General features: G+C 40.7%; 1 protein-coding gene across 8 annotated transcripts; it reads left to right on the top strand.

Moving 5' to 3' along the window:
• Positions 1–631: 631 nt before the first annotated feature.
• On the top strand, positions 632–14787 carry csnk1e (casein kinase 1, epsilon). Of its 8 annotated transcripts, none has more exons than XM_040135507.1 (11): positions 632–923; positions 4810–4907; positions 5031–5141; positions 6403–6551; positions 8651–8879; positions 9132–9302; positions 9488–9636; positions 9738–9936; positions 10023–10168; positions 11647–11701; positions 13390–14787. In XM_040135507.1, the coding sequence occupies exons 2-10, from the start codon at positions 4832–4834 to the stop codon at positions 11677–11679; spliced, it is 1263 nt and encodes a 420-aa protein (XP_039991441.1). In that variant the 5' UTR covers positions 632–923; positions 4810–4831; the 3' UTR covers positions 11680–11701; positions 13390–14787. The 8 variants fall into 8 exon arrangements, with proteins under 8 accessions (XP_039991441.1, XP_039991440.1, XP_039991439.1 ...); XM_040135506.1 differs by having other exon boundaries at positions 11647–11712; positions 13393–14787; XM_040135505.1 differs by having other exon boundaries at positions 11647–11712.
• Positions 14788–15494: the final 707 nt, after the last annotated feature.

Here is a 15494-nt window from a genome sequence, read left to right as displayed (position 1 = left end):
AAAGAGATTCAAAATCTACCGTTTAGTTTGCAGTGCTAGAAAAGTTCATGTTAGTGTGAATGCTGCATTTATTTTGGAGCAGCCCCTGATTGTACATCCTATTCTGCTGTCGTTTTTTTCTTTTAGTTTAAACTGATTGTATTTTACGATGAGTAATGGAGGTAATTATAAAGCAGAAAAGAACTTCTCAAGTTGAAGGTTTCCCTCTTGATTTAAGGCTGTAGGAAAGAGTAATTTAGGCCCACGAACCCAGACTGAGGTGGATTTTGTGCGGCAACTTATTTGTGTTAAATCCTCTGTCGCGTAAAGCGTTTTCTGTGCTGCGAAGTAGGCTGCTTGCAGAAGAGCAGCTTTTGGGTGTGTGGGAAATGATTCCGGATGAAAATATATTAAAAGACACAATGTAAGTACTTCTTCCCGTTGAATATATTAATGACAAATTCATACGGATATTTCCCAGTGTTTTTTTTTTTTTTTTTTTTTTAAATCTGTCCACCCGACTTTCATTTTACAAGATATATCTGTACAAGCGAGACCACAAAAAAAAAAAAAAACTCCAAACAAGCAGGCCGGGCCAGTGGGTGGCGATAAAGTCTACCTCAACGATACGTTAAATAACCAGAGAAGAACATTCTGAGCATGCTTAATGAACGGCGAGACAAAAACAATAGTAGCTAATTATTTATTAATTTATAGTTATTTGATATCTGTTTCGCCACCTTTATTCCTGCCGCACGACCCAAGGTGCTACGGCGAAACCAGAAAAGTACAATGTGTTCCATATGTGTGGACGGACGACGGGGTGGAGCAGCTGCTTAGTGTCACGTTACAATCCGAGTGGTGAAAAGCCCAAGAAAAACCGAGCGGGCTGATCCAAAACCGTCGTCTCTGGCGGATTTTAAACCGCGGACGCTGTGGACCAAGTAAGGTTGGGCGTGGCAGTGAAGTGGTGCAGCAATGTCAGGTTACGTTGTAAACTTGTGGATGCCAGTGCTTGTCAAAAGCTAAAGAAGCCGGTACGTTCCCATCACTGTGGGTGTCGTTGTTTCAAGCGCATGCGGATTACACAAATCAACAATGGGCATGCGTGAATGTAGGTGTGACGCCATCGCCCTCCAAAATTTTAACGGTCGTCCACACCCTCACGGATAGACATGAACCGGAGTGTTTGAGAATCTGCCATTTACAACGACGTTGAAAAAAAAAAAAAAGATTTCAGTTTGAACGAAAACACCGTTTGCGTGTGGATGAGGGCCCTAAATGTACAGGAAATTTTTCCGTTTTGCAAAAATATCCGTATGAGTGCGGACAAGGCTAACACAGTTTTTGGCTTGTGATGTCAGAGTGTGCGCCCCTATCTCCTTTGGGTGACTTTCACTGAGAAATGTTTTTGAGCAATACAATTTGGAAATAAAAAATGTCAGGAAACTTAGTACAACGGTCTGTTATTTAGTTCCATGACAAAAGCAAACACAGCCGGAATAAGTAAAAGCAAAAATTAGATATACATAAGGTACATATGAGCACACGCAGGATGTCTACTTGATTAGGTATAATGTTGAAGAGCTCGCATAAATTAATAGGTTTTTAAAACATTTTTTACTACAAGTTTTTAGATCTGTTAGAGTTGGAAGATACAAGCTTAGATCTGTTTGTTTAAATATATAGGATGGTCATTTCTTTTAGAATTTCATTTTATGAATGTAAAATTTGGCTAAAATAATGAGCAAATTAATGATATATTGTTCATTGTTGGAGAAATTGTGTTTGCTAAATATTAATAACAAATTATTCTCTTTAAGTAAAACTTCCTCACTAAAATATGTTTTAAGATCTAACTGTAAAACATTGTGACATGCACTTTCCTTTGTTTGTATATGGCAATTTTGTGCCATGGCAGACGTAGCCAAACTAGTGCTGGTTTAAACCCTTGCTAGCAGGACTTTTTACAAGTTTACATACATATTGAGGAATAACTCCACTATCGGTCTACACATACGACCCCCCCCCCACCTCGATGCGCCATTACTGTTGGCCTAAACTGTTGGCCTAAGAAACTAATTCTTTTTTTTTTTTTTTTTGGGCATTGCATGGCTTTGAAGTTATATCGCAGCCTGTTGGTTTGGCATGCTCTAGAGAGCACGGACGGGATTTTTTTTTTTTTTTTTAAAGAACGAAGGAGCACAACCCCCGTTTTAATAAATACCCGTGTATGTGTGGACTAGGCCTTAAGCTAGCATTTCTTTTCTGGCACCGCATATGATGTCTTCCTCACTTTGCCTTCTCACACACGCAGTCAGCATGTTAGGTAGGCTAATGCATAGCTTTGCAAAAACTAATGGATGCTTACAAAAATATCTGAGTGTGTGTTTTTTTTCAGTTCAGCAGACGTGAAATTAAATGGCTGTTAGCCTTCTGAGGCTGTTAGCCTAAATTAGGCTAATTTAAGCACTTACAGGCTCTTTTGTGACCATTAGAGTGGGATAAAGTCGCCTCCACTCTGTATTGGCATACTTTTCCTGATTAATTCCCCCATTCAATTTCCTTTAAAATGATACTCCCGGCTGTGATACTGCTTAAATGTATTTCACTCAACCATTTACTTTGAGTCTTCCAAAATCTAATCTTTGTCAGTAGTTTTCGTCGTGGGGTTCCCGTTTGATGGTCATTGCTGTTATACTAAATAATAGAACAAGTCTGCAATTCCACTTCAAACTGCCCTATGACCAAATGTAAACATTTTCAAAAATGTGTGAGGTATAAAGTAAGTAGTTGTGGTAGGAAGGGGGCAGGTTACACTTTCCCCATACACAGGCTAATCCATGAGCATTTTGCTTCCCGTATATTGACAAGTAGTATAACCTGTCCATGCAATAATTCTCCTTTTCTTTTCTTTTTATTCCCGCACTGTACTTTCAGAATTAGTGTGAGAATACCGCGTCGGTGTGAACACACGCAGCAGCCCCAAGTGAGCGGTTTGGGTCCTGCTGGTGGCTCGGTGCGCTTCATTCATGCCTGCGATAAACCGGCAGAGGCGCGGCGGCTTTAAGACAATCCGGGCACCTCTGCGAGTCTGTGGATGACATCATTGATATTGTCAATGGTGTAAACCGCCGAGAGAGGGCTGGGCGGGGGTGTGTAAGGGGGGAGAGAGAGAGAGAGAGATGGACCTCAGTGTCTGGTTTCGGCGTTTTTCCTAAAAAAAAAAAAAAAGAAAAAATATCGTGACAGTAGGAATCTACCAGAGTCCCAGGGCTCGGCACCGCTCGGATCAGCTGTATTGGTTTTTTTCCTTTTTTCTTTTTTTTTTCCCCGTTTTTTTTTTTTTTTTTCTTTTAGATGAGGCGTCTTTTTTTCGGTACTGGGAGCTCAGGTCACGGATCCCCGAGGTTATGAGCCGTCCGAAGCCGCGTGGGTGCGTCGCTGTCCAGGGTCCTGAGTGAGACAGAGCCGGGCTACCACGAAGCCTGACACAACCCGGTGAGGAGGAGGTGGGTTGGGGGTGTACGTTGGCTAGTCGAGGTGTCTTGAGGCTTGTGTGTGTGTGAGGCGGTTTGCGATAGACAAATAGATTCCATGTAGAGTCGTGTTGGGGCGGAGGGTGCGCTTGTACAGATGTCCTGTAAAGAGGGTGCGGTTATGGGAATTATTACCACGTTTGATGGGCAGTGAGGGATGAACTGTGTGTTTTTGAATTCAGCACCTTCCCCTTTTCCTCTCTCGTGGTATCTGGGGCAACGGCATGAAATATTCTCTCTGGCAATATCGAGTCTTGCCTGTTTTTTGCAGTCCTTTGCAGCAAGAGTGCCTCTCAGTTTTTTAACATTGACATTATAGCAGCCTTGGAGGCTGAGAGAGGAAATGAGCTGGTGAAACCTGAGGTAAAAGGCTTTGGTATTGTGCAGCAGTGGCTTACTGCCTTATTTTCCCTGCACTGTGTATGTGGATGGGCTGTATTTAGGTCTCCATTGCAGCCAGGACTAAAAAAAAAAAAAAAAACTTAGTCAGCGTTTAGTGCAATGTCAAACTGGCTTTTAAAGTGTAACCTCTGTCGAAACGCCTTCAGTCATTTCCCGCTTTTAAGACCTTATTTCATGGCTCTTCAGACAGCTGGAGCTTGGGTCAGGAAAACATGACTCATTCGAATTTTGTCAGGGGACTCCAGTCAGGAATTGGGAGTTTATGCAAATCTCTTGTACAAAGGACCAGACTCCCTTGACGAGCTTTGGGAAGAGTGTGTGAGATGCTGATCCAGCTCTGAATAAATCATGTTGTACCATTACATGCTCTGTTCTTCTTTGCTCCCACCTTTTCCCCGTGCACTTTATAAACACTTCAGTGGCCTACATTGTTGTCCTCTGAGATACCAGAATTTATTATCACGCCCTCTGAAGGTGTAATGACTCCAACTCAAGAAAACATGGCTGATAGGGGCAGGGTTGTTGAATTGGATCTTATGTACTGAGAAATGTTTTGCTTCCACTGTGCATTTAGCCACATCAAGTCACTTTATGGCTGGAGATGAGCAACGTTTTCCTTCCTAGTTCCAGTGATTCAACTCAGGCTGCACTACACCACTGTTTCCACTCAGTAATTTGCACTTTTCATTCTTTCTCATCTCTCTGGTGGATTTTTTTCCCAAGCTTCCACTTTCATCTTCTTTCATGATAAAGTCTTCCCAGGGCACATAGCTTTTAGTCTTAAGTCTGCAGCTTTGCACCACAGTGTCCTTTTACTCTATTGATCACCAATGATTGATGACAACTTTGTGTGTGTTTGTATCTGCGTGTGTGCTTTTTATGCCTTCAGTGAGTTGAAACGCTCAGGAGCCATGGAGTTGAGGGTGGGGAACAAGTACCGCCTTGGGAGGAAGATAGGGAGTGGATCCTTTGGAGATATTTACCTCGGTGAGAATCTCCTTTTTTTGTGATTACTAGATCTCACGCTTAAATTTCACAGATCCAGAGACCCTGGCTGTGTCAGAAGCTGCCGATATACTGTAACTGCATCACTGCTGTTTCTCCCATCAGGTTCTAACATTGCTACAGGAGAGGAAGTAGCCATCAAACTGGAATGCGTTAAGACCAAACATCCACAGCTCCATATTGAGAGCAAATTCTACAAGATGATGCAGGGTGGAGGTGAGATACACCAAAGAGTTTTTCAGGGATTTTGAAAGTTTTACAAGGGGGCACTGAGAGGCATCGAAGAGTTTTAGGTGCGCTAAGGGATATATGGGCTGCTGATGGGTAGATACAGTTGTTTAGGGGTATTAACAAAGATTACAGTTATTTAGGAGGCATTGCAGGGCATTTTGAGACCTTGGAATGAATTTCAGGACATTTAAGGGCGTATGAAGTGCATTCAGGGTCATTCCAGGGCACAGAGACATCTTGGGCTGGAGTTAAAGATTATTTAACATCAGTTTAGGGTTGTTAAGAGATATTAATGGTTACTCAGTAGCACTGAGGTGTAGTCACGGCTCTTTGAGAGGTGTTGAGGGGCGTTTAGTTCATGCATGTTAATGATGGAATTAACAGATATTGTATAAAATAAGACAAGATAAGACTTTATTGATCTCCAGAGAGAAATCCACGTTACAGCATCACAGCAGAAGACTGAGATGTAATGAAACAGATAAAGTCCGTCTGAATGAAACAAAACAAAATAAGAAATTTAGGAAATTAGAGAGATGACATTTAAAAATCTATATACAATACATACATTACAGTACCTTAGACTAAGTGAAATCCAGTAGTGTAAGTCCAGCGGCCATGAAATGTGTACTATTTATAATACAATTATAGGTAAAGTATGATTAATAACCACAATATACATAACAACATATTAAAGTTACATAATTTTATGTATAATATATGTGCAGTGTATTTAACATACACACTCTATACAGTATGTGTAGCATATAATGTCATAAAAACTAATAATAACAATATAGTACTAATATAACATTATTATACACTGATACAACTAATATAAAGCAATGTAAGATATAGTGGTAGCTATGTTACTATCACTACTACTTATATAGTATTAATAAAATCGTAACATATAATAGTTATACAAGAAAGCAGAGAAGCAAAGACAAATACATAGCTTAAAGTAATGAATAAATGGTTAAACTAGACAGCCAAAATTAATGAAACAGTTGAAACAGTTAGTTTAAACTAATAGATAAATGGTTGAAACACTTAGCTACAAGTAAATGAGAAACTGTTGAAATATCTAAAAATATTGTAATCGTCTAATAAAGCAGTGAAAAAGTTGTGCTTCTGTAAAAATTGGTGAATTATAACCTGTATATACAGGAATATCTCCACCCTGTGTTATGATGCACTACTCTATCTACTAACCCTCTGATTCCCCTCCCTCCCCTCCCAACAGTGGGAATCCCCTCTATTAAGTGGTGCGGCGCAGAAGGCGACTACAACGTGATGGTAATGGAGCTGCTGGGCCCCAGCCTGGAGGACCTGTTCAACTTCTGCTCCCGCAAGTTCAGTCTGAAAACAGTCCTGCTGCTGGCCGACCAGATGGTGAGGCAGACTGACTGACTGCTGTCCACACTGTAAAACATAATAGTTCATCAGGGTTTTTTCTGAGATCCTGAGCCCATAATCGGTTTATTGGGTAGTTATGAAAGGGTTCCTCAAGGCCCAAAGGCTGAGAAAAAATAGATAAACAGAATAATAGATCATTGAAAGGTGCAAATTAAATGATGCAGTTCCAAATGTATTTAAAGGGACTACGGCTGTCTAAGCTTTCACCTTTGTTCGCACACAATGCACCGAAGTCAACCTCAGGCTGTGAAGTTATACAGATTTCAATGAAAGCATGTCTCTATTTTTAGACTACAACTAAATGGATCATTTGAATACAGGGAATAATTCTCATCTAAACCTCGGTAGCTTGTTTCCTGGCTCGAGACAAAGCTTATCCCCTCACTATCTCTAACCGTTCAGCTCCTCCATAAAAGTCAATTCCAACCTAGGACACGAATCTTTGTTGCAGGTCAGTCTGCAGTGTCTTTAATGAGACTTTTTAATTCGTCATGTCATTCTTTACTCTACAACTGGTGCATTTGTTCTTTCGTCCCGTTCTCTCTTGGCCACTGTGACCTCTTTTAACTGTCCCGTAACATAAGATGACCCCTATCTGCAGACAGGCTGACAGGGTTATTGATCAATACCAGTGACTCGACTATTATTTCACTGGGCAATGAGAGTTGTGGCCTTTGAAACTCACTTTCAGGCTTAGATCAAACGCGCTATAACTGCAGGACTATAAAGACCGCCAGTGTCGCATCTCTACCAGTCAAGACCAGTAAAGGTAATTGAGTATCTGTTTGTTAGATGCCAAAGTCCTAACTAATCTAAAAAACCTGAAAAAAGAGAGATTTGAATTTTTACATTGTCAAACATCAGATTAGACATCAGTTTTTCAATTTTATTCCATTCTGGGTGGTTTTAGTTCATTTAAAGGGCCATATCCTCCAACTGCATATACTATACAACTGAGTGAATATTACCCTTTTCTAAAGCACGCCGCAACAGATGATTTTAGATGAATTTCCTGCTGTAAACGCAACCATTGACCTCCATATAACATACTATGAAAAACTGCTTGGAAAGATGTGAAACGGAGAGGTAATCCATCACTGTAAATATTTTGTTTCCCTCTCTTTTGTATCTGTAGTGTGGTAATGCAGTTTGAGCATGGACTGTTTTGAAAAAAATCAAGGACATCTGAGATATCGTGGTTGACTGCTTAAGGGCAGTCTTTTAAATGCAGGAAACACCATCCTTTTCATTGTACATCCATTTAATTCTGTCATCTGGCTTTGATTTTAATAGTAAGTTATTCATAGAATGCATTTTGGTAGTCAACTGTCAAGTCTTGGATGTCAGACCATCTTTTTTTGATTTTTAAAACAATCCCTGATGGCAACATGAATTGTTACATGAAACGTATGTAACTGTGACAAGGGCCACACCATTTGTTTTATACATGAAGCTCAGTTTACTTGTTACATCGAGTCATACTGAACCTGTGGAAACAGTGGCTGTGAAGGGAGCTTTCTAAAACCTGAGAAAATAACCCTGATCCTGTCATCAGGGTATCTGGAACTGGGCTTGAGACCCACATTTTTAACAGAAGTCGTGTGTTAAGAATTTGAGGTGTAGGACATGGGCATTTACCCGACAGGGAGGGTCTGACAAAAGACCCTGTTTAGTAGCATTACGGGAATCGTAGGATCCAGTGTTTTTGGAGATTAAACCACACTCAGCTCAGGATATTACGCCTTCTACTGCTTCAATTCTGGCCATTTCTTTTTAAAATCTGTCCGTTGTGAGCCCTCTGACTTTACAAAAGTGCAGTGCTAAACTGCTGTACACCTTTAAGGCAAACAAACATTCCTCATGATTAATTTCATGGCTCAAGCCAGGTTCAAGTCTCTGTAAATTGACTGTCATAGCATACTGACATGAAATGTTCCAGGGGCTTGCTGTTGGACTAAATCTAAAAAATCATGGCATAATCTTATGAATTCCATTTTCTCTTAATGGGACGTGTGAGACCACCAAAACTCTCCTTTAATCCCAGCTAAAGCCTCTTCCCTGTCTCACTGCTGCAGATCAGTAGGATTGAATACATCCACTCCAAGAACTTCATCCACAGAGATGTAAAGCCCGATAACTTTCTGATGGGGCTCGGTAAGAAGGGCAACCTGGTCTACATCATCGACTTCGGCCTGGCCAAGAAATACCGTGATGCCCGAACACACCAGCACATCCCCTACCGTGAGAATAAGAACCTCACCGGCACCGCCCGCTATGCCTCCATCAACACCCATCTGGGCATTGGTAAGACAGCTCACACAGAGGTTGGCCTAGATATCTGTGTAGGTGTGAATGTGTGTGTTCTGCTAAACCTACCGTGGTTTATGTGTGTGTTCACAGCAGAGTGTCAGAAGAATATGTTTCCCTCGGCCCCTTCCTTCTCCTTTTTCCTTCTGCCTCTTTTTTTGTCTCCTTCGCTCCATTTTCTTCTCCCCTCGCAAACTTTTCTGCCATTTCATTCTCTCCTCTCTCTCTGTTCTTTCTTGTCCTCCACAGAGCAGTCGAGGCGAGATGATCTGGAGTCTCTAGGCTACGTTCTCATGTACTTCAACCTGGGCTCTCTGCCCTGGCAGGGGCTCAAGGCCGCCACCAAGAGGCAGAAGTATGAACGCATCAGCGAGAAAAAAATGTCCACCCCCATTGAGGTGCTCTGCAAGGGATACCCCTGTGAGTAAAGATGTGATTTTCACAACAGCGGTAGGATGTAATATAGAAAGAAACACAACGTGATAAAAGTAAAAATGCCAATTTAAAGAGGGCTTTTGCAATATTTCTGTCACATTTTTTCTCAAAAGGTTCAACACTTCACCTGTCTTTGCTTAAAATCCACTTCTTTCTTTTATGTTTCCCAGCTGAGTTCTCCACTTACCTGAACTTGTGTCGCTCCCTGCGGTTCGATGACAAGCCAGACTACTCTTATCTGAGGCAGCTCTTCAGGAACCTTTTCCACAGACAGGGCTTCTCCTACGACTACGTCTTTGACTGGAACATGCTGAAGTTTGTGAGTGTCTTGTTTTTGCAAACGAATTCTGATTTGCTGGTTAAAATCTTTTGGACTATGTTTCCGTCCTTTCCCATCTCTACTGTTCCTCTGTGTTTCAGGGGGCTAGCAGGGCAGCAGAGGATGGAGAGAGGGAGAGGAGGGAGGGAAAAGAGGGGGAGGAGCGAGCAGGAGTGGGCCAAAGAGGAGCTGGTGGTCGAGCTTTGCCGCCTGGTCCAAACCCTTCAGCAGCTAACAGAGTCAGGAACGAGGCAGACGCTGCTCCCTCTAATCCGGCCACACGTGGTGTCCAGCAGTCAGGTCAGCCTGTTGTTTGGTTTTGGTGTAATAAGTGTAACAGCATTAAAGCTTTTATCCCAAGTGTGTGTGTCTTTGTGTGTGTGCAGGTAACCGCTCCCCTCAGGCGGGGAGAGCAGAACGAGCCGAGCGAGAGAGGAAGGTGGCCATGAGGCTTCATCGCGGGGCCCCCGCCAATGTCTCCTCCTCTGACCTCACTGCACGCCTTGACCAATCACGCATTACTGCATCACAGGTAGGAAGATTGGGACTTGAAAGGTTCTGTGAGACTTTGTTCTAAAGGGAGTTGGTGCAAATTTTATGCACATCAGTTGCTTTACAATTGGAGCATTTCATTAACCTAGCATTTAGAGAGACTGATCACATCTCATTGCTGACTGAAGTGTCTCAGTAACTGTTTGATGGTTTGCCATGAAATTATGCCGTCAGTCATGGTTCCCAGAAAACGTATCCTGATTACTTTGGTGATCCTGATTCTTCCCCTAGCAAGCACCTCGAGTTTCACTTGTTTTTTTTTTTGTTTTTTTTAAATCTCATAGACATAAAATTTTGTATAAACATCCAATTGCACTTCAGGATAAACTGTAATAACTTTGATGATCTCCTGACTTTTCATTTAGCACCATCATCAGATCAAAATTGAATTTGACCAATACTTTGGTTAATGACCAAATGCAAAACTAATGCCATTCCCATCATTCTCAGCTGTCCCTTGGGTTCAGTTCTAATTACCAAATGTTAGCACACTAAGATGCTCATCTAAGATGGTGAACTTGGTAAACACGATGCCCTCTTAGCATCATCACGTTAACATTGTCATTGTGAGCACGTTAGCATGCTGATGTTAGCATGTAGCTCAAAGCACCGCTGCACCTACTGTAGGTACAGCTTCCCTTGGTCCTTTTATTTTAGAATTTGTGAAACTGAGCCATAAATACACTGCAGCAGAGATTCCCCTCTTTTCTTATGTAGCATTAATTGCCTTTTTGTGACTAAAATGGATCAGAAGGATTTTCATAACCTTGGACAGCTGACACTGTTTAGTGACACAAATTTGTAATTCATGATGCCAAATTGGAAATATTGGAGCTGGGAAAATATTCAAACATAATCTACTCATAATTACCACCAGGATATTGATGTGAAGAGTTTCTGTAACTGTGCAGTTTAAGTTTGATATGATATAAAAACAGAATAGACTAATATGCCAAGGCAGGATTCTTTTGTCCCACAGCCTCTTTCTAATTTGTAATTGGACTCTCTCCAATGCTTCCTCCTTTCATTAGGGATCAGGTCTGCAACCTGCAGCAGTGACAGAAGCCATTCTGAATGTCCAGACTGACTGAGGTGTAACTTCAGTTCTATTCAGTAGACTGACTGTACCAGTTAATAAGCCTTCTTCTCCCGCTCCAAACCTTTAATCAATTTGTGTGCTTCTGTTTCTTTGTGGGTCTACCTGTCATCTGAATTTTTTTTAATGATAGCAGCAACCATTGTGAGAGGAAAACCTCTGGGATACTGCTAACTGATCACAAATAGCGACATTCTGACCAAAGAACACAAAGAATTAAAGTCGGGTCGCAAATCAGAACTGAGAAAGGTCACAGGGGGTGGGCATGGAAGAGCTCAAATTTTAAATATAGTGTATCCTTTGGGATTCTGTCTTCTCCCTTTGCTCTACTTTAGACTTCTCATCTTTCCCTCCATACTCAGGTCAGTGTGCCATTTGAACATCTGGCAAAGTGAGTTCATCCTGGCTGGCCTGCAGGTCAGTGGCAGGTATGGACATGCATGACACACACACATATACACACACATACACACACACACACACACACACACACTCACAGCCTGCTTAAACAGCTAAGTCTTTTGTCCTTAATTACCCCCGACCCCACTTCCTTCATATCCAAGTACAGAGAGAAATTTTTGATATTCAATAGTTATTCAAAAGCAGTTATTCAAAGCAACAATGATAAATAAAATACACTACCAAATAGTGATAAAATCAAAGCAGTTAAGTTGAGTTTAAATAGGCAGATATGAGGTACTGCTTTTAAAATAAGTGAACAAAAAAGAGGACAAGAGGTACAACATTTAACACTTGCAGTCTTAATCTCTCTTTAGGTTTCAGTTTCAGACAATCAAACAAATAAAATGCAGCCTCATAATGGAATGGAGCCACAAACATATATTGTGGGAGCACAAAATACATGTGTGATCATGTAATTGAGTGTTCACAAACCAGTTGGCTAGCTCACTTACTTTATTAAGATGGCCATAAACCCAGAAAGTCATTCTGGGAAATGTAAAAAAACAAAAAATTAATTTACAGCACCTGAAAAACAAACTCCAATACAGTGAACATTATATCAATACAACAATAAACAGTTGTTTCAGTAAAGAAATTTCCACTTTGTAATATCCTGCATTTAAAGGATATGTGTGGTAATACTCTGTATTTTGCTTATTGTCAACAAATCCCATGAAAAGCATCGTATTTACATCCTCTTCCTCTGTGCCATATAACTCCATTGTTGTCCAAAAACTATTAAAAACACATCCGTGAGCCACATCATTGCACTAGGTGACATGTTCCTTCATTACGATGAATACACACTAGGTGCTGTTCCGACAAAAGTTCCAGGAAATTTAATTTCCCAAGAACTAATGTCCAGGAACTTTCTCAGGGGTAAAAGTTCCTCCAGCACATTATGAATTGCGTTGCCACAGCAGGGTCAAAGCCGTGGGAAGATTAGGGACATTGAACTGCTGATGTATCAAAAGCGCAGCGCACGCCTCTTCACTTCATTTGTACAAAAATGGACAACAAAGCCTGGACTTCGTCATTGGTCCATTGGTTGTAAAATTTTCTTGGGCTCCTCCAACCTGATTTTTGTCGGCCACAAACTACACGCAGTACAACATGTTCCAGTTGGGAGTTTTTTTAAATGCTGGGTTTATATCGATCAGCAATGTTCAGTGCTTCAGGTCCATCCCAAAAGTTCCTGAATCTTCAGTAGGTACTTCGACTTGAGCAGGGACCTTTTTTGGAGGCAAAACTCCAAAAAAAAACAGGGAAAGTTCCTGCGGTGGAAACACACCTACTGTATTTTATTTTCTCTCGATCCTACATAGACCATCCAGCTGCTGAAAACACTAGCAGATCAAATGTGCTGATGGAAATACTCCCCAAACAAATACACTTTTTACTCATGTTTGGGTAACATTTGCTAAAAAATACCAGTTATTTAAGCCTTTTTTTTTAAATGAAACTTTATTCGTGAACCGTTTTTAAGTATGTACAAATGACAAAGGAGGGAACTAACACATTTTTGATTTTAGTTATTTCATGGGACTTGTTGACAGACAAAAATATAGAATATCTCCAGTCTTATCCTTCAAATAACCACAAAACTAATATTTCTTTTCCTTGTTTTGTCTCTTGTGGCTCAGCAGCTGCAGGGTATCAAATGCCCCTTACTTTTCAAATGGATGAATGAAAACATGAATGAGTGGAGGAGGAGGAGGAGGAGGAGGAGGAAGAGGCATTGCGGGCCCTTAAAAGGGGGAAGAGGGCATCCGTGTGTCTGTCAGTGCTGTGTGAGCATGCTCAGTGTTAAAGAAATGCTGAAATGATGGAAAACCAGTGAGACAAACAGACTCTTGGCTGGAACTGGTTGGTACTGCTCTTCGGGGTGCAGCCGGAGGAGGAAGGGGGTGAAACAACACACAGGTCCCGCCCCTTCTTCACTCATATTCACCTGCCCATCGACTCAGAGGCTCAACTTGCAAAAAACATCAAAGTGCACAAAATGGACTAAACTTCAATTATTCTGTGGTTTACACCTGTGTTTAAATTAAATTAAAAAAAATCAACTATCAACCTGCTAACGTTTGAGAGCTACATCCGCTGCTTATGGTGTTCTTGATTATAAATGAATATGTAAACAACTATGAAGATGAACACAAAACAAAAGTGTATTTAGGCCTATAACAGATGAGACAGGAGAATGCTTAAAAATGGACCAAGAGGGAGATTGGAGGGAGGGAATGACTGAGAGAGTCTGCAGTGAATTTGTGGATAGCAAGTCTGCTTTTTGTCAGTAAATGTCAGTGTCTGTCTGTGTGTTATTGTCTTAAGTATTCGTTTTGCCTTCAGCTTTGCTTTAGAGAGTCTGAGAAACGGAGAGACAGAGGATGGAAAAGTGACTGTTGAGTCATCCACAAATTATGACAGAAGATCTGTCCCTGATGCGATGACCTTTCAACTAAAAGTTTGTCTTACCTAGGTGAGTTGGACAAGGAAAACATGCTCATTGAATGTAAAAAGAGAAGCAAGAGGGATAAGACAGCTTTGCGTTGAGGACAGGATGAAGGGAGAGCCATGAGGATTGTACGATATGATAAAGCCTTAGTCCAGCTTGTAACTCCAGGTATGAAAAGACTTGAGAAAGTTATAAGATCTTGGTGGTGAACAAGTCTGGTGTTACATTTGTAATTTTGCTCTTTACGTTTGCTTTTTCTTGTTTAATAAAACATGTAAAATGTGTAGATACCTTTTGCCAGAATGTGACAGATTGTTTAAGGATGTGGCTGGAGAGAAGAGTACTGTTTACCTCCTGAGAGCCCTGGGGCAAATAGTGAAACAATAACCTTTAGAGTCTGCCAGAAGTGTGAGTTTTGGTTTCCACCGCGGCAGGCAATGACAGAAAGGTTCTTGCTAATATTCTGAGGAGTGTTGCGACCCAGACCTGTCAGGATGGACAGATGTCACTGATGCGAAGGAGCTGACTGATGTCCTGTACATTTCTTTACCATGCTTCAACTTTATTACTATGATATTTGTGTATATTTTCTGAATCAATAAAAATATACACAGCTTATATGGACTTCTGATATTATTTTTCACTTGATGCCAGTATATTTAGTGATTCATATTCTAAATTTCATACAGAATACAATTAATTTATTTTGGTGTGTTTTCATCTAATATTTATTTCAGAATGTTGTTAACTATTCTTTAACCTCTTAAACTTTAATTTACGTAATGATTAAATGTTAAATTTGTCCCTTTCATAGTTCTATCAACCTCATTTTCTTAAATTTTTATTTCTTTACTTATTTGTGAGCAGGACATTCATTCTTGATGTTGGAGACAATAGTTTGGCCAAAAAACAAAAAAATTCATGTCCACTTACTAGCTTTTTCTGGAACATTCAGTCACATCTCATAGTCTCAGTGGATGGAAACTCTGCCCACTGTTGAAGATCATGAAATCAAGTTGAGTTTGGCAATTTTTTAACAGTTAATTATGTATTTATTCATTGGATGCTAATTCCCACCACAGTTTACCTAATGGGACCATACCCTGTTGTTCAGTTTAGAGTTATTTAATGTGTTTGATGCTGTTTTTTTTCTCTTTTCTTATACAGGTGCAATTAATGACCACATTAAATACTGGCCACATTCCATTTAGCTTTGCGAGTCCCAGGGCTCTGACGTTGAACTTAAAATGAACTTAAGATGATGAATTTAAAATGAAAACCCCACCCATCTAA

The sequence above is a fragment of the Xiphias gladius genome, chromosome 9, assembly GCF_016859285.1.
Source record: "Xiphias gladius isolate SHS-SW01 ecotype Sanya breed wild chromosome 9, ASM1685928v1, whole genome shotgun sequence".
Taxonomy (NCBI): domain Eukaryota; kingdom Metazoa; phylum Chordata; class Actinopteri; order Istiophoriformes; family Xiphiidae; genus Xiphias; species Xiphias gladius.
The sequence above is the reverse complement of the archived record's forward strand: the minus strand, read 5'-3'. Positions and strand labels throughout refer to the sequence as shown.